Source organism: Desmodus rotundus, chromosome 7 (genome assembly GCF_022682495.2).
Source record: "Desmodus rotundus isolate HL8 chromosome 7, HLdesRot8A.1, whole genome shotgun sequence".
In the NCBI taxonomy this organism is placed as follows: Eukaryota; Metazoa; Chordata; class Mammalia; order Chiroptera; family Phyllostomidae; genus Desmodus; species Desmodus rotundus.
The window spans coordinates 10,532,249-10,557,914 of NC_071393.1; the positions used below are offsets into that span (position 1 = coordinate 10,532,249).

At 41.3% G+C, this 25,666-nt stretch overlaps 1 protein-coding gene across 3 annotated transcripts in view; it reads left to right on the forward strand.

Annotated features, from left to right (window-relative positions):
• Nucleotides 1-5,410: 5,410 nt before the first annotated feature.
• The window catches only part of BICDL1 (BICD family like cargo adaptor 1), a 73,582-nt gene continuing 53,326 nt past the window's right edge, over nt 5,411-25,666 (forward strand). For 2 of the 3 annotated variants that reach the window (XM_053927925.2, XM_053927927.2), the window contains exons 1-2: nt 5,411-6,805; nt 13,513-13,728. In XM_053927925.2, the coding sequence (XP_053783900.1) occupies nt 6,377-6,805; nt 13,513-13,728 (645 nt within the window). In that variant the 5' untranslated portion in view covers nt 5,411-6,376. The remainder of the gene's footprint in view (nt 6,806-13,512; nt 13,729-25,666) is intronic. The other variant, XM_053927926.2, reaches the window with a different exon arrangement.

Sequence of the window (25,666 nt, forward strand, 5' to 3'; positions counted from 1 at the left end):
GATCACCCAAGTCATAAGTGGCAGAACTGGGATGCCAGCCCAGGAAGTCTGGCTCCGTCTGGAGTCCATGCTCTTAATCAGTAAGGGGAAAGATTGGAAATGCCTGATAAGGGAGAGATGGGTCTGGAACTGAAAACTCATGAGTGTTTTCTAAGTAGTTAGAAAATAATGGATACCGATGAAAAAGACAGCCAGACCTGAGGTGTTAAGCAAATGCTTTTGGGAGAAGGAAACTCTCACCTACCTGGAAGAGAAAAGTTGGGCAGAAATGGTGGTGGAAAGGGACAGAATCGGAAGGAGAGGGAATCAGGAGGAGGGGCAAGATGAGGCTTTGACTGAGTCAAGTGTACCAGACACTGAGAGAAACAAGGAGCTTGGCAGGGAAGGAAATGGTGAGGCTGGAGGTAGACGCTTAGGCATAATAATGGTCTGGGCAAAAGGGAAAGATGAGTGTGGGGTATGGGCTGCTGCAATTTAGGTGATACTGGGAAGGGGTCCCAGCAGGGTGAGCTGGGGTACCCTGATGGGGAGCAGAGAAAGCACACGCCCATGCTAGGCAGAACAAGGTGTCTGCTAAAGGCCGACGCTGGTGAACACCAACCATTGAAGTTAATGTTTTTCCCTCAAAAACCAAGTTGAGAATCACTAGGGCTATATACACCACATTTTGCAAAATGTTAAATCAATTCATCTCAAAAAATATATAAAAAGCTTTTGGGTAACATTTGAGAAAATGTTATGTTTCCAGCACTAGTTCATAAATAAAATATGCAACTTAAAAAATGCACACACATTGGTAATCACTGAATGAAAATACCAAGCGTGGAACTGCCTTATCACATGTTTTGCCAGCTCCTCGTGCTTCTTCAACACTTGACTTTTCAAAAATAAATTTTCTGGAGAATGTTTTGTCTTTTATACTTTCCAGGTTTTGCAGATCAAGATGTTAATAAAACGAGTTGGAGAAATTCGATAAGTGTTGTCATATTTGGAAATAGGATTTCTTAGAAGGAAAATTCCATGTTTTGCCCTTACTGATATAACAGCACTTATGTAGAAATACATCCATAGTATGTTATGATTGGCCATATCCAAGTTCAACCAGGATATCCAGGTACCAAAAGCAACACTAAATGCAAATATATTTAAAGGAAATATATTCCATATATTTAAATGATAAAAATGTGAATTGGGGCATAATAGTTAAGAGTCAGTCAGGCCTAAAACACCAGCATCATAATATCAAGTAACATATTTATAGGGGTTACATACTAGCATTATAGGATTATTGTGAGAATTAAATGAGATGTCACAGAGAATTTAAGAAATGAAAAGCTACATGTATTTTAGCTACTATTACGCTAGTATCAAGCAGAATAAACCAAACAATAAGCTACTTAGAAGCCTGAGGGTTTTCATAACTTTGCTTTGTTGAGTTTTAAACCCTGGCACTAATTTTCAAGTAGGTAGGTACTTATTTACTCTTCTTATCTCAAGGCTGACCTAATGGTCTTGAATGGCTGTGGTTTACCTACTCCTGAAGGTCCCAAAGATGTCTTTCATGATGTCTGTAAACACTATTTTCATAATCATTGCAATAATAGAAATTTTAATTTTATTAGTAATAGTATAACTAATTTCATACTACTAAAGACCTAACACTATTTTCATTTTACACTGTGTTGACATTTGCACAGATGGTGCCAAAACAATGGTGGGTAACTCTACTGATTCATTAGCATGATGATGATGATGGACATGTTCTTCTTCACTACCGTGTGCTTACACAGGGGAAAAAAATAAAGCTAGTCTCACTGAAGAATGTGCCTGATGATAACAGTACTTTTACTAAATCCTGACCCTTCAGTACCCATCTTTTTAATATTCCATGAGAGGAACCCATAAAGCATTTTTGCTGCATAGCTAACTATTGCACAATGGTTGTCTTGAGATATTAAAAACACTTGTACTACCATTTAAATTATGAGCTGACTAGCCATGGTTTTTATGGAACACCATTTTTACTTAAGAATGACTGACTGACATGCCCTGACCAGTGTGGCTCAGTAGGTGGCTGTCATCCGGCAGAGCAAAAGATTGTTGGTTTGATTCCCGGTCAGGGTCATGCCTGGGTTTTGGCCCCGGGTCCCCATAAGGGGATGTATGAGAGGCAACGATTGATGTTTCTCTTGCACATCAATGTTTCTCTCCCTCTCTTTCTCCCTCCCATCCCCCTTCTCTCTAAAAATAAAAAATAAAAAGTAAAATTAAGAAAAAAGAATGCCTGACAAACTATGGTATTCAGATTTGAGTATTTGGCAGACATTTTCTCAAAAATAGATGAAACAACACTGTCACTTCAAGGAAAACAATGACAATACTGTTGCCAATGATAAAATTGGAGCTTTATAAGTGGAAATAAAAATTTTGGAAAACTCAAATCTGCACCAGTGAGCTTGACAGTTTGCCAATAAAGACTTCTCTGGTGAGATCAATGGTGACATGAATGAATGTGATTTTTAAAAATATAATGGCATGTGACAATATTTGGAAGATCTACATAACTTAGTGAACTGATATTTTCAAAATGACTAATATGTATTGTTACAGAATTTATCATGCATGGGTAAAATATCCATGCTAAATGAAAGATCAATGGATTTCCTTGATATGGTTTTAGATTCCACATTACGATGAACCTTTAAGAAGCTATCACTTGTCGAGTTTTGGCATAATGTCAAAGAAAAATATCCACAATGATTTCAAAAGGCTATTAAAATATTCTTTCTTTTCTCATCCATATCTTTGTGAGGCCAGATTTTCTTTATATATTTCAATCAAAGCATCACTACATGAATGGAAAAGAAGATACAAAAATCCAGTTTTCTACTCTTAGACCAAATATTGAAGAGATTTGCAAAAATGAAAAATAATGCCATTCCTCTTGTTCACTTTTTAAAATTTGAGTATAGTGATTTTTCATTAAAACACATGATGTTAGTATGTAATAGGTTTATTATAAATATTTTTTTAAGATTTTATTTATTTATTTCAGAGAGGGGAAGGGAGGGAGAAAGAGAGGGAGAGAAACATCAATGTGTGGTTGCCTCTCATGAGCCCCTTGTTGGGGATCTGACCTGCAACCCAGGCATGTGCCCTGACTGGGAATCGATCTGGCAACCCCTTGGTTCACAGGCTGGTGCTCAATCCATTGAGCCACACCAGCCAGGGCTATTATAACTATTTTTAGATGAAGTAATATTTCATCCATTAATTTTATTTATTTATTTATTTATTTATTTTTAGAGAGGGAAAGGGAGGGAGAAAGAGAAGGAGAGAAACATCAATGTGTGAGAGAAACATCAATCAGCTTCCTCTCATGCACCACCAACCGGGGACTTGGCCCGAAACCCAGGCATGTGCCCTGACTAGGAATCGAACTGGCAACGCTTTGGTTCACATAGGCGAGCACTCAATCCACTGAGCCACACCAGCCAGGGCTTTATCAGTTAATTTTAACATGGTAAATATGAGTATCTAAACATATATAAACTAAAGGTTTTTGAGATCTTAAATCATTTTTAAGAGTATAAAGAGGATCTGAGACCAAAAAGTGTAAGAACCGCTATTCTAAGTAGTTCTCCAAACTTGGGCTGCTCTTCTTTGATTATTCACAGGAAGACAGTGCTTATGGCAAATCGATACAGTGGAAAATGATCACTTCCCAGTCAGGTTAGGCAGTGGAAACTTACGAGGAAGGATCTCTTCAGGAGCTAGAGTTAGCACTGTGATAGGTCATTCTCACAGTTAGAGGTAAGTCTAATAGAGCAGGACCACTGAATTCAAGAAAGGCAGGCCAAAGACCTTTTTGGAAAGATGGGCTGCAAATCTGGATGTAGGAAAAATAAATAGTGAAACTCCATTTGATTAGGAATTGTTTGCTCTTGATCTGTGTGTCTCTATAAATAGATTAGGGAGAACCTGTCCTTTCCAGATCAAAACAGACAAAGGGACTCACAGTTCTGCTCAAGAGGGCATTAAAAAAGTGTTAGAACACTCCACTGCTGGAATGGGGCCATGGTCAACTTCCAACATTCAGCTCTAAGACTGATGTGGGAACCCCTCTGTTGTCTGTCTCCTTTCCAATCAACAGGTGAACAAAACCAACCCTAAGGTTTAGGGCCTTTCAGAGTCTGACTTTCAGTTTGAGGGTAGAAAGTGATGTATATATCTAAAAACTGGCAGGCTCTGAACTTTTTTTGAACTGATGGGAGAGGGAGAGAGGTCAATTAGTTGTTTCACTTATTTACGCATTCATTGCTTGATTCTGGTATATGTGCCCTGACCAGGGATCGAACCTCCACGTATGGGGAGGACGCTCTAATCAACTGAACTTTGCAACCAGGGCTAGTAGGCTCTGAATTTAATAAAGAATAAAAGCCATGAGAAACCATTTGACCCATTTCAGCCTCTTGTCCTGAAATTCCCCTCTCACTGTGATGAAAAGAGTCTAGGTATGATCTAACTCAAAAAGGGCTTGTTGTCCAGGAGGAAAGGGAAAGAACAGGGACCAATTCCAGCTTTAGACAGGACAGCTTCTGAAACTAGGAGACAGAGCATCACCAATGAGGTCAGAGCGATCGCCCAAGGAGGTTCTTCAGTCCTGTTTTTGATCATCGCAGGACGCTACCCTAGTACCACCTTCTATTTCGACGCAGGCCACCTTGGTCACAAATTAACACTTATCTTCCTCTAGACTTCTCATAGGTGAAGAGTCAAGAACGATGATTTACCTGAACCCTGGAGTCAGCCTGCCTGGATCTGATCCTGTTGTAACGACCTGAACAGATGACTCCATGTCTCGAGGCCTCAGTTTTCTCCTCTGTAAAATGGGAAGAGTGACGACACTCATTTCTTAAGATAATGGGTATAAAGCCCTTAACACCAAACTTGGCGTGTACTAAATGCCAAATACACAGAAGTTATTATTAGGGACATTCTTTACTCCATTCTCCTCTGTGAGCAGTGGGTTTTTTTGTTATTTCTCAACAGCACTCCTTTCTTCTGAGGTTCTGGTCCCTTACATCCCTGAGTCATCATCATTAAGAGGCTGGGTTTCTGAAACATCATCCCTGTTTACTGCTCTCTAGGGCTCCCTCTCCTGACTGCTTAGCTCCCGTGGGGCCCAGGCCCCAAATTCCGTGACTGCGAGTCTCTCTCGGGGCTTAGTCACCTGTCTTGGAGAAAGGTCCCCAGTCCCCTACGAGGCCAACTAAGAGGCGGGGACAACACAGAACATCACCAAATTCTGAGACACGCCCCAGCCCCAGCCGCGAAGTGGGAGCGGGGCTAGGCCAGGGCCTTAACCAGAGGTGAGAAGGGGACTGGGGGCGGGGCCTTGCTCCAACCGGGGAAGGAGGCTAAGGCAGAGCGGTGCGGGGAGGTGAGAGCGAGGCTGCACCCCAGAGTGAGTGTGCTGGGGGCGGGGCCACGCCCGGAGGTGGACGCGAGGCCTGGGGCGTGGCCGATGCAAGCCTTAAGGATGCGCCAGCCGCCTCCGCTGGCGGCGTGCGCAGTCTCCCCCGGAGGATGAGGCAGCGCAGGGGTTAAGGCTGCCGGCGCCACCTGGGCGCCGCTGAGGAGACCCACAGGCTGGCGAATCCCGCGCGGGCGCGGTGAACAGGTGCCCGCACGCGTCCGGCGCCAGCAAGGGGCGGGGACAGGGGCGCGGCCGGAAGCCCAGGGCAGGGTGCGGCCAGCCGGTGAGCGGGAGGGAGGCAGGAAGGAGCTCGCCCGGCTGCTGCGCTGCGAGCGATGTGGAGCCGCCGCTTCGGCGCCAGCAGCCGCCACCGCCGCAGCTGCTGCTGCTGGGGCTGTGGCCGAGCTGAGGGACATGGAGTGCGGCTGCAGAGAGCGGCCGCCGGCAGCAGCAGCAGTAGCAGCGAGCGTCGAAGCAACAGCGGAGCGCAGCCCGCCCCGTGAAGCGCTGCCCAGCCGGAGGTGGCAGCGGCAGCAGCAGCAACAGGGCGGCTGATAACCCAGCGGCGGCGGCAGGGTTCATCCCCGAAACCTCACCTCCCGCTTTGCGGCCCCTCAGTCTTCCCTTTCTCAGCCTTCCCTTTGCCACCTGCTCCTCCGCTCCTCAGCGGCCAGCAGCGGAGCCAGGGGGCGGGGGGAGAGGACTCGTGCCGCTGGAGTGGGGGAGGGGCGGGCCGGCGCGCGCCGGCGCCCAGGGCTCGCGGGGACCCGGGGGGCGCGTGCCGCGGCGCAAGGCGAGGCAAAGCGAAGCGCGGGGCGGTGCGGCGGGGCCCCTCCCCCCTGCAGCCTGGCGCGCGCCGGCCGGGCCGCACAGCTGCGGGCTCCGCACGCGCGGGCCATGTCCGCCTTCTGCCTGGGCTTGGCGGGCCCCGCTTCAGCACCCTCCGAGCCGGACAGCGCCTGCTGCATGGAGCTGCCCGCCGCGGCCACAGACGCAGTCGGGAGTCCAGCTGCCACCGCCCTGGTCTCCTTCCCCGGGGGCCCGGGGGATCTGGAACTGGCGTTAGAGGAGGAGCTGGCGCTGCTGGCAGCCGGGGAACGGCCGTCAGACCCCGGGGACCATCCTCTGGCCGAGCCTGGGCCTCTGGCCGAGGGAGCCGGCCTACAGTCGCCGCCTGCCCAGGACCCCGACCTGCTGTCGGTGATCCGGCAGAAGGAGAAAGATCTGGTGTTGGCAGCCCGGCTGGGCAAGGCGCTGCTCGAGAGGAACCAGGACATGAGCCGGCAGTACGAACAGATGCACAAGGAGCTGACAGACAAACTGGAGGTGAGGACGTCTCCCCTCGGATGGGTGGCAAATAGGGAGCCTAGGCACCCGCCAGGCCCTGGGCAGCTTCGGGAACCCCACCACACTCCACCCTTTCCTTCCTCACCCCACCTCACAGAAAACCACCTGGAAGGGTGGGGGTAGGATGGAGGGTTTGGGATTACAGGACCAGGGCACACATTGAATACCTCTGACTTTCCCACCCCGTTTCCAAACAAACGGGTCCATGCACAGCTCCAACCACTGTGGGCCATTCTATATCTGTACTGTACACAGTATCTAAAATAGCGCTTACAGTATGACTAATTTATACAGCACCGAGGTGATGTCTGCACACAGAGAAGTGAGAAAGGAGAGGCATTTGAAATATGCTTCAGGTTTTCAGAGAAGTAGTTAATCCCTAATCAGGGTGTTAGCCTACAGCTTTCCAGTCTGGGCGTTAAGGCCTCCAGATGCCCTTGTCTTAACTTCCTGGCAGCTCAGAGTTGTGGGAAACAAGTGCCCTTAAAGGAGCTTTATATAGCCTTCACATTCTCGGGGATTAGGAAATGGGGCTCCATTGCAGCCAGGCCAGCCCGGGCTCAGCATGTGACGCGCAGGAGTGGGTTTAATTTGGACCCCAGTACTTGTGTGCATTTAAACGGTACTTTTCTGTGTTCTGGGTCTCACAGATTGAGTGTGCAATTGGACAGACAAATAGGAGAACCCTATTGCTTCAACTATTGTTATAAATACCCCTTGAAGGAGCTGTAAGATTTCTGCCATGTCTTGCCCTTACCTAGAAACGGGTCTTGAAAGTGGTGTGGAACACCAGCATTTCTCAAAATTAGATTTTAAAAGGGGAGACAGTGGAGCTTATCTTTTTCTGCCTGTGCATTTACCATTGTTAACCACTTTGATTGCGACCAGTTTTGTTGGGGTTTTTTTTTTCATTAGTTACAAGAGAATAGCACAGTCCTGAATAAGGTCTGAAATTGACCCTGGTCTGGTTCCATATCACTGCCGCTGGCTGAACAGTTCCAATGTAGATTCCGAAACTTTTCTATAACAACATTTAAGAGCGTCTGTAGTCCAACAGCATATCAAAAGTAAATCAGGGAGAAAAAAGGAAACCAGTGAGTGCCCTGGAGTTCAGTCGGCCTGTTAACTGGGTCTGCCAGTCGATGAACTCCTGAGATACCTCTCTGAAAAGCGGTTTGTGAAACCTATAGGTAGACTGCCAAAAAGCAACCCGATGAATTGAATTGTTGAATTTTCACTTGAAGGAGAGGTCTACAAATAAATGGGTGTCTCTCTTTTTTTTTTTTTAAGAGATTTGATTACACGGCTCTATCTGGAAGTATTGCTGCAGAGATTTATACTTGATTTGGAATTCCTTCCCTGAGGGACTTGATTGAAGAGACAGCAAACTTGAAAGGACCATCGTATCAGTCAGTGTGATTAGCGGTAGATTTCAGAGTACTCCTGAGTGTGCAGTTACACACACCCTGGGTTCCGTGCGGAGCCTTTATACATTTCTTCAACAAAGGAAAAAGGATTTCAAAATTCAGTAACAGAAAAGGTTCTGTGGTAAAAGAATACATTACTTTCGACTTTATAAAATAGTTTAAAGCCCTTGAACTATTTTTTTTTTTAAATCTTCACTCCTCTGCAGGTCAGCATATGAACTCTAGTGTTAAAAGTTTGTTTTAAATTTCTGGAGGTTGGTTGCACAACAGTGCGAATGTACTTAACACTACTGAGCTGTACACTTAAAAATTAAGACGGTAAATTTTAAATTACATGCACTGTACTCCCCCCTTACCTGAAGAGGAGATGTTCTAAGACCCCCAGTAGATGCCTGGACCACAGACAGTACCGAACCCTATATCTACTATGTTTTTTTCTATACATAAATACCTATGGTAAAGTTTAAATTATAAATTAGGCAGAGTAAGAGATTAACAACAACTAATAACAAAACAGAACAATTAAGTCATCAACTTTCACCTTTTTACTTATAGTAAACACTTACAGCTTCTCCAGCATATATATCCAAATTGCCAGCATCCCTACTCCTGAGCTTTGTGCCATTATTGAGTAAAATAAAGGTTACTTGAACACCAGCACTGCAGTACTGAGACAGTCAATCTGATAACCCGGAGGGCTGCTAAGTGACTGACTGGCAGGGAGTGTATACGCTGGACAATGGGATGATTCACTTCCCAGGCAGGACAGAGTGGGAGGGTGAGAGATTGATCATGCTACTCCGATGGGCGCAAAATTTAAAACTTGTCAATTGTTTATTTCTGGAATTTTCCATGTAATATTTTTGGACCAAGGTTGACCATGGGTGATTGAAACTGGAATGCAAAACCGCAGCTAAGGGGAGAATGCTCTACTTTACCACAATTTAAAAAATAACATTTTTAAAAGTTTATTTTTAAAAAGCCAAACAGCATTATTGAAGCTGAGTGATACAGAGTTCAGCTATACTATTTCTTCTAGGTATGTTTAAAAATTACCATTAAAAATGTTTAGTTTTTTTTTTTAACTACACATACATTTAAAAATATAAAGATGTTGTCATTAGTTCCTTGTTAATTCTTTTAGTGTTAATATGAGAGTGACAAACCTGATTAACAGGGGCCTATTTCATTTGACACCTGCAAGTGAATTTTCCCCACTGTGTATTTTTTAAGCAGCCTAGATTTTAGAGTGTCTGCTTAGACAAAATACTTTCTCAAGTTTATAACACAGCCACTCTGCTATAATTTCAATTAAATTGAACAGTTAGAGGTAGAAGACCAAATGCTTTTTTCTTACCTACAAAGCATTTGTAATTTTCCACAAACTGCCACACAGTGAAGTCACGTTTTTTTCACAGGCTGGTTTGAAAGAAAAACAGTAGATTCTGAGAGAATGTTGGTTTGACTGTTCAATAATGAGACTGGTTTTGTTTTAGTCCCACATGCTTCCTTACTACTTCAAAATTGGCACCTTTCTAACTTCAGAGCCATTTTCAAGATCCTTTCTACCTCTTCAGTAGTTCGTATTGAATACCTCTCCAGCTGTGTGTACCAAATGCAAGATTTTGTTTTGTCATTTAAAACAATTTGATCTTGCGCACCTCTCTTAACTGATGGCACACTCTTTAAACTTTTTAATGGTTTGAAGGTTAACAGACATTTTTTAGCTGTCCTATATCTCTTAGGGTTAAAATGAAGACTCAGTTTAACTTGAAAGACTTAAGGTTTTGGTCATTTTTTCCATCCTTAAATTATCTACCCTGTATTTATGCACTCAGTGAATCAGATTTTCATATGCTTAAAGTTCTAAAGGCATTTTAAAGTTTTACTTCTTTGCATCTACAGTTAGCCCATTTGATTTTAAAACTTGCAGCCAACCAGGTCCTTGGGGTTCCCCCCACCTCCAGAATATGAACTATGATAGTCAATTGCATTTATACACTTTTTTCTTCAGAGATTAAATATTTAGTTTTTTGATAGGATCCCCTCCTTTTTCATTCCAGTTGAGAGTAAATTATCTCTTACTGCAGAGGTGGTCTTTCCCCTCAAATACTTTTCTTCCCCCTCCCCTAGGCCAAGTCTCATGATTCTTGTACTTTTTTTTTAAGAGGGCAAAACAAGTAAGATGAAAATGTTTATTTAATGAGAGTCATAGTAGATTTAGGGAAGCAAATCTAGGGGTCCTTATTTGCATTCAGTGCTTGGTCCACTTAAAAACATAGTATTTTTTTCTTTGTATTTTTCAAGAACCATATCCTGGACTTGAGAGAATGGTGTTGCTTTTTCTGTCCTTTGCAGAAATCCATTTCTATGACAACTAATTTTAGGTAGGCTAATGATAACTTAGCTTTCGTTTCTTTGGAGTTTTAAATAAACTCTTTTTTTTTAATGGTTTTAGAGTTTCAGAAAAATTGGAAAGATGGGACAGAGAGTTTCCATATGCCTTGCATCCAGTTTCCTCTATTGTTAATATGTTACAGTAGTGTGGGACACTTGCTGTAATTAAGAAATGAATACTGTTATGTTGTTGTTAACTGAAGTCCTTAGTTTATTCAGCTTTCCTTAGCCTTTACCTAGTGTCTTTTTCTCTTCCAGGATTCCATCCAGGATACATTACATTTGTTGATAGTTTTCATATCTATCTAGTCTTTTCTTTGCTGTGACAGTTTCTTAGACTTTTCTTGTTTTGGTGGCCTTAACAGTTTGGATACTTTTTTCCTCTTTTTCCCTTTATAATTATTATAATTGGGACTATAATTATTATATATAATATATTAGTTTCAGGTATAGATATTAACTTCCAAGATACCACATAGTCCCAAGAAACAAAGAATAGCATGAGCTCTACACTCGCTGATAATTCTGCCTAGAGTTCACTGGTTAACTTAGCACTTAATTAGAAATATAATTCTAGGAGAAACCTTTCTTTTTTCAGAGTAGATAAAAGGCTAAAGTCTGTATGTTTATTAATAGGAAGGTCTTGCTTTTTTTCCAAGTGTTGGAAAACCTGAATTAAGAAATTTGTCACATGTCCAAAGATATAGGACAGAGTGGATTGATCAGCACCACCTGTCCTCAACTCCTCCTCCCAAGTGGATTGGATTGTTTTAGTTGCTTGGTTGGGCTGTTCACTAACAGCTGTTTGCTGAATATTTTTAAGGCTCTCTGTTCTTCTAGAACACAGGCCTAATTTATCTGGCCTCTCAGTAACACTGTGATTACTGAGTTCTTGCTGTTGCCTTCTGCTCAATATTTTTCATTTTGGAAAAGCGCAATAAAACCAAGAATCACAATTTTAGGATTGCAATTAGCATTTGTTTCTGAATTTCATCTTTCTGAAGTGTCTAAAACATTCTCATTTTGGAAGGTTAGAGCAGAAAATTCTCATGCTGATGAGTAGAAGTCCCTCCCTTGTCACTCTTTTTCCCACATGCTCCAAATTGAGGCTGTATAATGTCACATTATAACTATAATGTGACTTTTTCAACAAGTGTACTAGAGTGGCTGTGTCCAAATGAGTTATTCCCTGAAGGTGGTCAACTTGGGCGGCTGTACATTTATTTCAATATTTGTTAACTATCTTTGTTAATGTGCTCAGAATTTTAATTTTGGATCACTGTTTTTATCTTTTGGCATATTATTTGGACTGCTCTGTCATGGTAAACTTTCACTTTGGGGGTAAATTCGACTTTCAGAAACATTCCCAAGTCATCCAGAGCAAAGTAAGGGGAATAAGATGCCAGGATGAAATGAGATCCTCTCTTTTTTAGACACATCTCAGATGTGAAGTATTGGGGCTGATTTTCCTGTATAACTATACACTGGCCCTTAAAGCATTCTAAAAGAGGCATTCCAAAAAGTATTTGGAAAGTTAAATCTTGGATAGACTACGAGCATAGCTTCCCAAGGTGAAGAGATGACTGAGTACTCTGAAGGAGAAGATTCACATGTTCCTCTTAGCCTGTGGAAATAATTTTACGCTTGATATCAGCCTTCAGTGCATCAGGATTTCCTGTAGAACCCTTGGGTGGATGCATACCTAGGCCTCATCCCATTCTTAACTGAATCATAGTCTTCGGAATTGGGGTTCCGGTTTGTATATTTGGGACAGTTATACCAGAGCTTTTCTGAGAGCACCAAAAGTTGAGGACCATTGCTTTAACTTATGTTTCATATATTCCTTTAGGTGTAGGCTTGGCTTTTTTGTACCTACTATGCTTTTAAGTAGGAGAACATACTCGCCTCTGAAAAGAGTCATTCATATTTATCTCATAGGAACAAAAACATGTTCTTACTTTCTTCAACCCAAAAGAATCCTTTTCTGTTGAACTGCTCCTTCAAAACCATTTATACTTCCCCTGCATACCATTTGTCATATACAACTTGTTACTTGTATCAGCCTCTTCCAGTAGAATAAAAACTCCATACAGGTAAGCATCATGCCTGTTTTTTTCATCACTATGTCCCCAGCACAGTGGCTGGCCCAGAGCAGACACTCAAGAATGGATCAGAAATAAATATGCAAGGCTAATAGGCCATGATTTAAAGTAGGCCTGAACCTGAACCTGCCTTAATGATTTTGAAATACAGTGCTATATACAGCAACAAATGTTTATTGAGTTGTGATTTAGAGCACTAAAAAGGGTCAAGTCACTTAGACACAAATCCCAGCTCTCTCATTTACTGGTATTGACCTTAAGCTTGTTCTGTTGCCTCGTTTATAAGGAAAGATAGTTAATCTGAAGGATCTCTGGAGTTCTTCCTGTCTCTGAAAAGTCTGTGATTCTAAGTGCCTGATATTATGCCAGGCATAATAGAAGATTTCAACAGAAGCCTTCTTAAGGGGTCATTTTGAGTTGTTTCAATATATACTTCACCAATTAATTAGATGACAAAAAATTTCTAGTGAATTCCTAAGTCTAGGAATGCCCAAGGCTTGTCCCATGCCCAAGGACAAGAATAAGCATGGTATTCAGTATTTTCTATAGGAATGGGAATCTCTTTAAGAGACCAACTCCTTTTCTACTCTGGAAGAAGAATATTTTCATAGCTGTGAAATGGACAACTTTTCCTAAGTGGCAGTGTTTGGTTGTGGTGACTAACTGGAAAAAGAAAAGTTAGGAGCGTATGCGAAGAGAAAAAAAATGAAAGGCTGTGGAATTTTTAACAGTTTTTAAATCCTCTTCACTTTTCACCCAGCACTTAGAACAAGAGAAACATGAACTGAGAAGACGATTTGAGAACCGAGAAGGGGAGTGGGAAGGGCGTGTGTCAGAGCTGGAGAGTGATGTGAAGCAGCTTCAGGATGAGTTGGAGAGGCAGCAAGTTCACCTCCGGGAGGCAGATCGAGAAAAAACACGAGCTGTCCAGGAATTATCTGAACAGAACCAAAGGTTATTGGACCAACTCAGCAGGGTGAGTCATAAGTTAAGAATTAATGGTATATATATATATTTTTTTAAAGAGAGAATTAATGGTATAAAATACTAAAAGTTGAAACAGAGTTGCTTTATAATGTCAGTTATGTATAGTAATTTCCATTTTTGTGGCTTTTGGTGTAATATCAACAAGTTAAGTGTTTTTCGCCTGCAAGGACTTTAGCTGTGCCAAACCACAAGTCAGAAGCCAAGACCCTTTAAATCTATGATTCCTTTACCTAGAGAAAGTCTGTCACTAGTAAATTATGTTAATGCCTTTAGTTCAAATATTAAATGGTGCCATCTATAAACTGAAAAGCTTAGGGAAAACTTCTAGAGCAAATGATTTTATTGATATTACATTTGTGAATGTACATTACTTCATATTATTTAAATATTAAAGGATGTATATGTATTTAAAACTTGTTCTCTGTATTTCTACTTAAGTAAAAATTCTTTACTTGTACCTTTATAGGGTGGTGTCATGAAAGTCTTAATTAATTAACCAAGGTCAAGACTGTAAAATCATTGCAAAGAAAGAGTCTGAGGGCTGAATAGGTGGAAATCTAATTTAAATACAGAACATAGCTTTTTAACAAATGCAGGACTGTTGTGAATGCCCGGATCTCTAAACCCACTCACCCTGAGTTAAGAGCTGGATTTGCCGTTGTACCTCAGTCCTTCTTGTGTGTTGAAAATAAAACTAACTCTTCAGTTACCAGAGGAAAAAAGAGCTGCTACTCTGCGCTCATCCCTAAGCACTAATATTTTTAAGACACCACTACTCTTGTCTGCATGGTTAGTATTTGGTGCTTAGGTCTTTGGGAAAGGCTTAACTATTAACTAGAGCAGCATATGTAAATTCTTGGTGCTTCCACTAATTCAGGGGTTAACACTATATGAAGTTATTTCACTAGTCTGTGTCATAGTTGCTTCCGTGGGTACTCCGAGGCTGGTTAAAGCCTTCGTGCCTCACAAGGAAATGTGAAGTAAATGCCACTACTAGAGAAAGGGAGAGACGGGAGAGAATGGAAGGGGGGCAGGTAGAGAAGGTGAGGGAGAGAGGGAAGAAGGAAGAAAGGGAGAGAAAGAGAGATACATTCATGTCAGAATGTGTGTGAGGCAAGAATTCAAGTGATCTAAAGGTTTCTTGTCTAGGGAATCAGATCACCATTTGAATGGCTGGAAAGGAAGAGTTGGACAGTTCTTCAGGAAGGCATTTACGGGGCTAGCTCGGGAACAGCCATTCCGACTCAGTGCTAAAACCATGTTCAGCAACTGGCAAGGGAATCACGTACCTTGTAAAATTGTATAGGTTTTTCAGTCTTCACTCATTATTCATGAAGGATTAACCAGGTAGGCCTGGCCACATTGATTTATTTGTTCAAAACTATTTATTTCATACTTATTCTGAGCTGGTCTTTCTTATGGAGACTTAAAGGAATACAACAAACCAGAAAATCAGAGGGGGAATTATTTCTTGATGTCTAAGTTCATGTTATCAAAGAACTCTGCTTTCTGATCTGGATAGGTGGCCAAGAGAGGTGAAGGGAGAAAGCAAACATGAGGTAGGGAAAGAACCCAGAGCTGGGAATTCAGATGCATGTGGAATCTTGACTCTGCTTCTCATTAGCTTGGTGACCTTGTTTGGGCCTCACTTCCTTTGTCCTTAAAATGAGAGTAAAAATTTGTACCTCATGCAAGTACTGTTGACGTGGAAATAAGATAATGTGTTTGTGTTAAGCAGTATATTGAAGGTAAGGATTTGTTTCAGTGCTGGTGGTTATTTTGCTAAAGCAGTGTCTTCATAGTTGAGGTCCCTTTGCCTAACTTCTCTGTAGAAAATCCTGATGAGCTGCTCCCGAAAGAATATAAGAGGATAGCGTTTCCACTAGGTCTAGAGTCTTCTCTCTGGCTTTGAGTGTAGGCCCGTGATGAGTTTAGTGACTTTTTTCCCCTTTCTCTTTTTAAGCAGGACAGTTCCCTGGTGTTTCCATCAGCAGCCAGTCTAGATTGCATTGTATTTTAATTTTATTAACTGAGTATTTGGGAACTTGAGTTGAGTGGTACTTTGAAGTGAATTAAGATTCTTTTAGGACCAGAAAACAACCAGCAGAAGTTAATAGAAGGCCATGCTTTTCTTAAAGTGTATGTAGTGTGTTTTTATAAGAATGAACTGTATAAGATCTAAAAGGAAGTACAATATTTCTGTGGTGCTTTTGTCCAAACTATCATTAAATATATTTCCTTTGCTTCCATGGTTTCTAAGGTTCTTTGGGGGTGAAGAGGTTCTACAAAATGTTTATTTATTTATTTATTTAATAATAGTTCTGTTGAGATATAATTCACATACCATAACATTTTCTTTCTTTTTTTCTTTTCTTTCTGTCTGTATTAATTTATTTTTCCTTTTTAAAAGTGTACAATTCAGTGGTTTTTAGTATATTTACAGAGTTGTGCTCACCATTATCTAATCATAGAATCTTCCACCTTCCCCCAAAAGAGACTCTGCACCTGTTAGCAGCCACTCCCCCATTTCTGCTAACCCTCTGCCCAGTGTCCTGACAACCACTGCTCCACTCTGTGTCTGTGGGTTTGCCTATTCTGGATGTTTCCTATAAAGGGAATCATATATGTATGATCCTTTGTGACTGGCTTCTTTCCCTACAGGGGTGTCCAACCCATGGTACATGGGCTGCATGCAGCCTAGGATGGCTATGAATGCAGCCCAGCACAAAATCATACATTTACTTAAAACATTGTGAGACTTTTTTGTGATTACGTGTCGCAATGTCTTTAATGTGTGGCCCAAGACAACTCCTCTTCTTCCAGTGTGGCCCAGAGATGCCCAAAGTTTGATACCCCTGCCTTAGCATAATGTTTCCAAGGTTCATCCACATTATAGCAAGTATTAGTACTTCATTTATTTCTATGACTAAAGAATATTTCATCCAGTGAATATAACACAATTTGTTTATCCATTCATTACTTGATGGACATTTGGGTTGTTTTTACTTTCTGGCTGCCATAAACATACATGTACAATTTTTTGTGTGACCGAGGTTCTTTTCAGCTCTAAAATAGGGTGCTATGAGCATATGTATCCCATGAGCTTTTGTATCCTCATTATGGTAAAGAAAGGGATAGATACCGTTCTAATTTTATAGCTGGGAAAGCTTCAGGGACGGAAAGATACATGACTAGATTAAGGATCTTCCAATTTAAGATTGATTAGAGTTCCTAGCCTCAATTTCAAATTTCTGAGGCAGCAATTAAGATCGTTGGAGCCAGACAACCCTGGGACCAAAGACATACTCTGTTACTTACTAGCTGGATGAACATGGAAAAGTTTTTGTACCTTTTTTCACCTTAGCTTCCTCCTCCGTAAAATGGAACAATTATGTTATTACTAGTACCTGGTAGTGTTATGAGAACTAAGTGAGATAATGTATATACAGCTCTGGTCACAATATCTAGCATATCATAAGCGCTTAATATATAGTAGCTATCGTTATAATTATCATGTTCTCATTATGTAGATGGGATTTCTGCATTTGTTAAACATTGGTTCTCTGTCTTGAGAGTGGAACAATCTGAAACGTCCCCAGCACATTATCAGTGTGTAAAAATGTTTTCTTTAGTAGTTAAGTCTCTGTGCAAAAATACTTGTATAAATGGGTTCTCCGAGGAGTTGGGTTTATTCTGTTGCACCTCTTATCCCCTGGACACTGCTACATATATGCTAGGGATACTTTATCCCGCTTATTTGCTTGTTTGTACACAATGCCCTCTAAATTCTATTCTAGCGTCTAAGATTGTGAGTCTCGGTTTATGGAACTTGGGCTGACATATTTGGAGAAAGAATAATTCGCTTTCTGAGTTAGAAAGTAATACCGTGATGGCACTGACAGTGGGTTTCAGTAGGACACATGAGACACGTACTATCCTGGCTACGTCAGAAGCGGAAGGAGTCCCATGGGCCTGGCTTTCAGAAAGAGGAGAGGAGAGACATGGCCGCGGTTCTTGTCTAAGGAGAGTGTATATGCGCGCGCGCACACACACACACACATATACACAGGTCATAAATGTGAGCAATTTTTCTATTTTTTCTTTTTAACGAAATGATCTTGTTAGTTTTTCACTTACTACATCTTAGACCAGTTTTATATTTTTAATGATTGCATGTAGTGTTCCATGGACACATGGATGTACCGTAGTCAGTGTAACCATTTCCTGCTGAAGAGCATGGGCTTTGGTTACCGTGTCTGAGGACTACAGTCACCGCTGCAGTAAACATCCTTGTTCGTACATCTTTGCGCTTTTACAGTAGCGTTTCCCTAGGGTGAACTCCTAGAAGTGGGATGTCTAGGTCAAAAGGTTTGTACGTTTAAATTTTTAATAAATATTATCATATTGCTTCTCCAAAATATTTTAATAGTCTGTACTTTCCCTAACATTTATCTTTATTTAAGGCCGAAAAACCTAACATTCTGCATACATAAGTAGTAAAATTATAAAGAAAACTCAAATGATTCCATCACAAAAGTCAGGATACTGGTTACCTGAAGAGGGTGTAGGGGCGCAGGGAGGGGGGTGTCATGGAATGGTGCTTGGGGAGGAGGCTTTTGGGATGTGCCACTCCTTGACCTTGCTGGTGATTACATGGATATTTGCATTACAGTTATTTGTTACACAGTACATTTATGTTGTATGTATTTGTACTTATATATGTTATATTTTGCAATAAAAAAAACAGTCATTTATTAAACAAATATTTATAATATGCACCTACTATGTATGAAAGCACCGTTCTGGGTAATAGAAATACTGTGGTGAACAAGATAAATTCCCTGTCCTAAAATAATTCAGGAGTTTTGACAGTAAAGAAGGAACTACATAAATAATATAAATCAGGTAGTGATATGTATTATGAGTGAAATAAAGCCAAGTAAGGAGGGAAAAGTGGTAGCTGAAGGGACAACTTGATTTTTTTTAATTGAATCTTTTTTTTTAATTCTCACCTGAGGATATGTTTTTATTGATCTTAGAAGGGGGAAGAGAGAGAGAGAAACATAAATCGGTGGCCCCACCCTTACGCACCCCAACTAGGGATTGAACCCAAATCTACAAGCTAGGAATGTGCCTAGTTATTTGCATTAAAATATGAAGCTATTTTTCCCCGTCATGTTTTAACAGAAACACTGTGTGGACTCTATGGGAATGAGAAATAAACTTCTATTATGTAAAGCCATTGAGATTTTAGGGTTTATCTATTATAACAGTTTTATCCTACCTAATATAACCATAAATGGATCTATTCTACCCCAAGGCAATCTGAAAACAACGCTTTTTTAAAAATTGGGGGGATGCTGGATCAAGTTACAGCTTGAAGGAAATTTACCCAAATCGGTGATTACCGGAGGTATTACCTGAGTACAAAAAGGCCAACAGCTTCTCTGCTTAGTACAAAATGGTGTATATGTATTAAAAACAGGTGGTACTATTACAGCTATATCTGCCATTCTAATGAAAATGGGTGGAATCTTAACAATCACCCACTCCAAGTCCTTCAGAAAATTGAAGCCCAGAAAAGGAAAGTCCAGGACTCTTTCTTCTGACACTGTTACGGCTAAGAATGGCTAGCTGTTTACCAACCCACTACTCCCAGGGCTGAGAATGGCTAGCTGTTTACCAACCCACTATTTCCCAGTCTCTCCTGTATCTAGTGAAGCCCTGTAACCAAGTTCTAACCAGTGAATGAGTGGAAACTATATGCACCATTTCCAGACATTACCCACAGAAACCCTCCAGGCTTGATCCCTTCTAGCTGTGACCTTGGAAGCCGTCTGTTGAAGGTGGCAGAGTCACAAGATGGAGATGGCTGGATCAGTGAATCATTGCCTGAATTGAGGGCCACCCGCCAATCAGGAATACCAGTTTTTCCTCTGTTAAGCTACTAAGATTTGGGGATTTATCTGTTACAGAAACATCAGTATTAATTAATAAATACTGTAATAATATGTAACTAGGGTTACCTCTCTACAAATAGTGAACACTACTTCTTTGTTTTTTTCCTTAATCAGTGTTATATCATTTACTCCCAAAGAAATGGCTTTAGTTCTCAGGAAGAGCCCCCCTGGAAGTAGGAAAGGACTGGGACTGCAGACTTGGCAAGTCACTTAACTTCTCTGAGTCTCAGCTTTCTTAACCATTTATTAATAGATTACTGATTTGCAAATCATTTTTAATATATAGCTGAAAAACGATTTTTTCCAAATAAAATATTAAACAGAACAATATGTAAAACATAGGAATGCTCAGGTTGAAATGGCAACAGGGACGGGGACAGAAATCCGCCAGCTTAATGTCTCTTTCAGCTCTTCTTGCAGCCATTCCTAAGGCATCTCTTGGAGACCTGTGGCTCCTCAGAACATAGTTCAAGAACTCCTGATCTAAACTAACAGTTTTCCAAATTATGTGGCGGGGTTTTCTTTGACAGCACAACCCTTTTCCATATTAAATCTTACGAGAAGCCTCATTAAACAGATACAGATAAAGGTAATATTTTGTTAAGTATTTTATAAATTTTTCTTATTTTTCACTTTTAAAACACAAATTTATTATCTTACAGTTTTATAGGTCAGAAGTTCAACATGCTGTCACTGGGTGAGAATTAAGGAATTACCAAGGTTGTATTCCTTTCTGGGGGCTTTAGGAGAGGACCTGCTTCTCTGCACTTCCAGCTGTTTTTTTGTTTTTTTGTTTTTTTTTAAGATTTTATTTCTTTACTTTTAGAGCAAGTGGAAGGGAGGGAGAAAGAGAGGGAGAGAAACATCAACGTGCGAGAGAATCGTCAACTGGGTGCCTCTCGCATGCCCCCAATCAGGTCTGCAACCCATGCACGTGCCCTGACAGGGATTCCAAAGGGCAGCCTTTCAGTTTGCAGGCTGGCGCTCAATCCACTGAGCCACACCAGCCGGGGCTAAGTATTTTGTAAATTTAAATGTATAAAGTTTATAAGAACAGTGAGGCCTTTTCAAAACAATTTGAAGTTGGAGGATAAGGATAATAGTGGCAACTTTATTCAGTACTGATGTATTTGTGATTTTTAAGTAATGAAACGAATTTTATTCACCCAGTGAAGTAGTTATAAATACCACCAAATTTTACACAGCTCAACCTCCAACAGCATCATACTCTTTAGTTAACAGAGAAAGCAAGAAAGGCTGTAGGCGAATGTCTCTAGAAAGCAGCACATGCTGAGGCACCAGTGGTCTTTCCTCTGTTAAATGTGGCATCTGTCTCAAGAGAGCGCATCTCTATTTTGGTAATGGTTCTTCAAAGTGTTATAATTTTAAAGCCCTCACAAATTTGAAAAACCTCTAAAAAGCAAACATTTTATAAACATCTGGCCCAGCCAGACTAGAAGGTCTTGTTCAGTTCTTACAATGACATAATAGCATTGGATTATTTTCCTGGACTCTAATGAAGAACAGTGAAGATTCTGTCAGTCAAAACATTACCTGTTTTTCTGCTGATTATGCTTACTCACTAAATATACATATTTTATTTTTCAAGGCAACTAGAACTATGGGTTAACCTGCATGGGTAACAAAAGAAAGCACAGTTTGCTGCCAATTTTTTTTTCCTGCCAGTAAACTCCAGCCTTCCTATTACCTGCAACCCATCTGCCAGGTACAAAATTTAGAGGCCTCACCTCACATCAGACAGAGGCAGCTCATTTACCTCTGTTTTTGCCACTCCAATACAATATACTAAGCTGTCTTCAGCAACTGAGGGAATCCAGATTTCAATGTCAAAAAAAAAAAAAAAAAAAACCCAGAAAAAGTTCACTGCCATTGTATTAAGTCAAAGCAAACAGCATTAGTAAGATCTGCTCCCATGGTCATTCATCTGAATCTTGGGCCTTGTAACTCCCCAAATTTAGACTTAATATTCTAGAACCTTACGCTCTCTTTTTTTGAAAAAGATAATCAGAAATGCATACAGTTATAACTAACACAACCAACCTGAAGACTCCCGAATCAGGCATGGTTCTCGCTGGGAAAATAATTAAGAACAGCCTCAAATGATCAAGACAGAATCTACCAATAAAAATACCCATATGCTGAAAGAATAAACAATTACCACCCTTATGTATTTAACCTATTAATTAACAATAATACCAATCTAGAAGAAACTGGCAATACTGTTTCCATAGAGGAGAGCTCCCACTACAAAAGCCCCTTTTCTGTTCTCTAAGTGATCCTCTCAGCAGATCGTTTGCAGTCCTTTTAGCACGCCCTCGATATAACTAACAAACTGCTAAAAGTGGACCCCAACCTCTGGACTCATTTTACTCAGTGACTCTGAAGTTCAGGGGCATCCAGACAACGCCCAGCCAATTACCACCTAAAAAATAAGCCAATAGATGGAAATACTTGTGAGGAGGTTGTTATTTCTGATTGATGACTCACCCTTGAAAATATATGGAAAACCAGTCTTCAAACCAGTGGTTAATTTGTAACCAGTGCAAGGCCCTGAGTGTTCTCGCTTAATTTCTGATCGTCAGTTTCCTTACCTGGCAAATAAAGAATAATTACCACTACTTCCGTCATAAAGTGGTAAGGAGATGAGAGGAAGTCCCATATATGAACATCCTTTGGAAATTTAAAGTATTTTTGTTGAGTTGGGAAATAATCTTGTTTTCATAACTTCTTTCAAGGAAAGGCTGACTAATAACTGCCATGCCTTTTTTCTACAACACATCCATCAATGAATCAGACTATAAGAAAAAAACAGGTAATGGAGTCCCCACCCTGAAAGGTGAAAAAAAAAAACCATTCAGCAATTAAAACTACTTTTGATCAGCAGCTGTTGTTCAGTGTAAATTGTCCTAGAAACAAAAATGGCTACATGTCACCCACCAGAGGCAGGGAGACTGTGGCATTAATGGCCACTGTTGTAAAGCCTTTAACCCTGAGAAAGAATCCTAGAGAAAATGTGCTTCAAGAAGTGTACAGAGGCAGAGCTCTTAATTCCAAATAAGCTGTTTAAAGAACAAGAATCTGTTGATACTGCAGAGGAAAATTGGTCCTTTCAGGGAGGATTAGCTCCAGCTAGTATGCACACTGTATTTTTCATGTTTGGATAAGACGTTGGAGGCGGGTTGAGGACTAGAGCTCCACAAACAGCAGGAAAGAAAACACCTGTTTGCATTAGCTTCCTCCTACACATGTCACTGCACAGACGACAACTCAGAAGAGTGGCTCTTCTAGGAGCTAACAGTGCAGGGCAGGTACAAAGGAAAAGTCGGGGGGTCTCAAAGTGTAGGAGTCAGCCCTGGGAGGAGTGGGAGGAGGCACTCATCTGGATACAGCTTCAGTCACTCAGAACGAGTAAGTTCTTGGGTGACAACTTAGCATAAGGTACTAGAACAGAATCTCAGGTACTGAGAGAGCTCAGATGGGAAATTTAACTCAAAATTTCACTTCAATACAACAGAATTCTTCCTGTTTTATTTATGTGAAACTAACATGGATGTTTAAAGGGTAGCTCAGATTTAACAGTCCAAAAACAATTATTCAGTTTTATATCCCAGCTTGTCCACTTCTTGAGAATCTTTGGTCTCTCAAGGTAATGATGCTACTATTCTTCCAGTATCTTGAGACAAAAATCTGGGTTATTTTTTTATTTTTCTTTCCTTAACTCTTTATCATATCCATCCATTCCATTAACAAGTCTTATTGGTTCTACCTTAAAAACATACGCCCAGTCTAACCATTCTCACCACTTCCGTGATCAAAGCTACCATCAATTCTCCCTTGGAGAGTCACCTCTTCACTAATCTCCATCATTCCTCCCCTAGCCCCGATAATCCAGTCTCCTACAGCAGCTAGAGTACTCTTTTTAAAAGTTATCATTCAGGTCATGAGGTTCCCCTACCAAAAACACATCACTGGCTTCACAGCACACTAATCTGGCCCCTAACAATTCCCCACCCCGCCCCTGACCTCATTCTCCTACACTCTTCCCGAACCGACTATATCCCAGTCACATCAGCCTGCTTTCTGTTCATTCTTCTTAGCCTGGAACACTCTTTCACTCCTTTTTATCCATCAGGTCCCTGCTCAGACTTCACCTCTTTAAAGGTTCCTTCTTGACACCACTGTCAAAAATCAAGTGGTCTCGCCCTGGCTGGGTGGCTCAGTTGTTTGGAGTGTTGTCCCATACGCCCAAAGGTTGCACGTTTGATCCTGGTAAACTTAAGATCTCACTTCTACCCCGTGCTCTGTCACTTACTGACCTTTAATAAATCCTCACTGTGGGTCTTAGTTTCTGTGTCAGTAAAACAAGGGGATTGAACTACAGAGTAGATGGTTCCTTCACTCTCTGAATGTTCACATTCATATATGTAATCTCTATAAAAAAGAAAATTCTTAAGGGGATGTTCTCACATATGTGGTATATTATGATCCTGATAGCTTTGTAATGTTAAACATATTCATCCACGCAGAACATATTTATCCATCTCTGGGACCAGGGGCAGCTTCTCCTCTCACCAAAATTCTATCTAATGAGACAGAGAGAAAGGTTGAGATGATTGGTGCTACAGCAAAATGTATTTTCCATTTCAGTCTTAACACATCAGGTACTTTCCCTGAGCCCAAATGATGATGTGGGCAGTGAGGTGTTTATGTGCTTTTCCTGTTTAAAATTATGCGGCATAATACTAAGGTTTTATGAAGCTGACATTCCCAACTCTCCACAAGTAAGTCAGATTTTCTGCATCGCCCCTGGCATTATTAGTTGCATTCAGTGCTGCATGTTTGTCATTTGCAGAACTGGGAGAATTCCCCCTACACACACTCTCGTCATCAGTTGCTAGGTTACAGCATTTTACATTGTCCCAGTCTGGTGATGTTGCTGTGGATACCAGTTATTCCTCCTCCTATGACACTGTCCTGGTCAGGCTCAGAGTGCAGACAAGACGTAACTATGATGTCAGAGATGTGTTGGAATATGGTTTTCGGGACTTCTGGCCAAGATGGAGGCATAGGTAGACACACTTTGCCTCCTCACACAACCAGAAGAAGGACAACAACAAATTTAAAAACAAAAAAATAACCAGAACTGCCAGAAAAATCGAACTGTATAGAAGTCCAACAACCAGGGCATTAAAGTAGAAACATTCATTCAGACTGGTAGGAGGGGTTGAGACAGGCAGCTGAGATGGAGAAGACTCACTGCAAGGCAGCAACTGGAGGACTAGTGCAGGCAAGGTGGTGGCTGGCAGATTGGGTGGGTCCCACATTTGCATGTGAATAAATCAGGAGGAACAACTGGGGAGTGAGACCCACCATGCAACCCAGGGTTCTAGCACAGGGAAGTAAAGCCTTAAAACCTCTGATTGAAAAAACCTGTGCAGGTTGACTCAACAGGAGACATTCCCAGGCTCACAGGAGAGGGTTTGTTGGAAAGACCCACGGGGTCTTAGAATGTACACAAAACCACCCACCTGGGAATCAGCACCAGAAGGGCCAGTTTGCTTATGGGTAATGGGGGAAGTGACTAAAAGCTGGCTGAGAGCTAAGCAAGCGGCATTGGTCCCTCTCGGACTTCTCCCCCACATACAGCGCCACAATGCAGCAATGTGGGTTGCCCTGCCCTGGTGAATACCTAAGGCTCCGCCCCTTACTACATAACAAGTGCACCGAGACAAAAAAAATATGGCCCAAAAGAAAGAACAGATCAAAGTTCCAGAAAAAATACAACCAAGCAATGAAGAGATAACCAACCTATCAGAGGCACAGTTCAAAACACTGGTAATCAGGATGCTCACAGAATTGGTTGAGTATGGTTACAAAATAGAGGAAAATGTGAAGGCTATGAAATGTGAAATAAAGGAAAATGTACAGGGAACCAACAGTGATGGG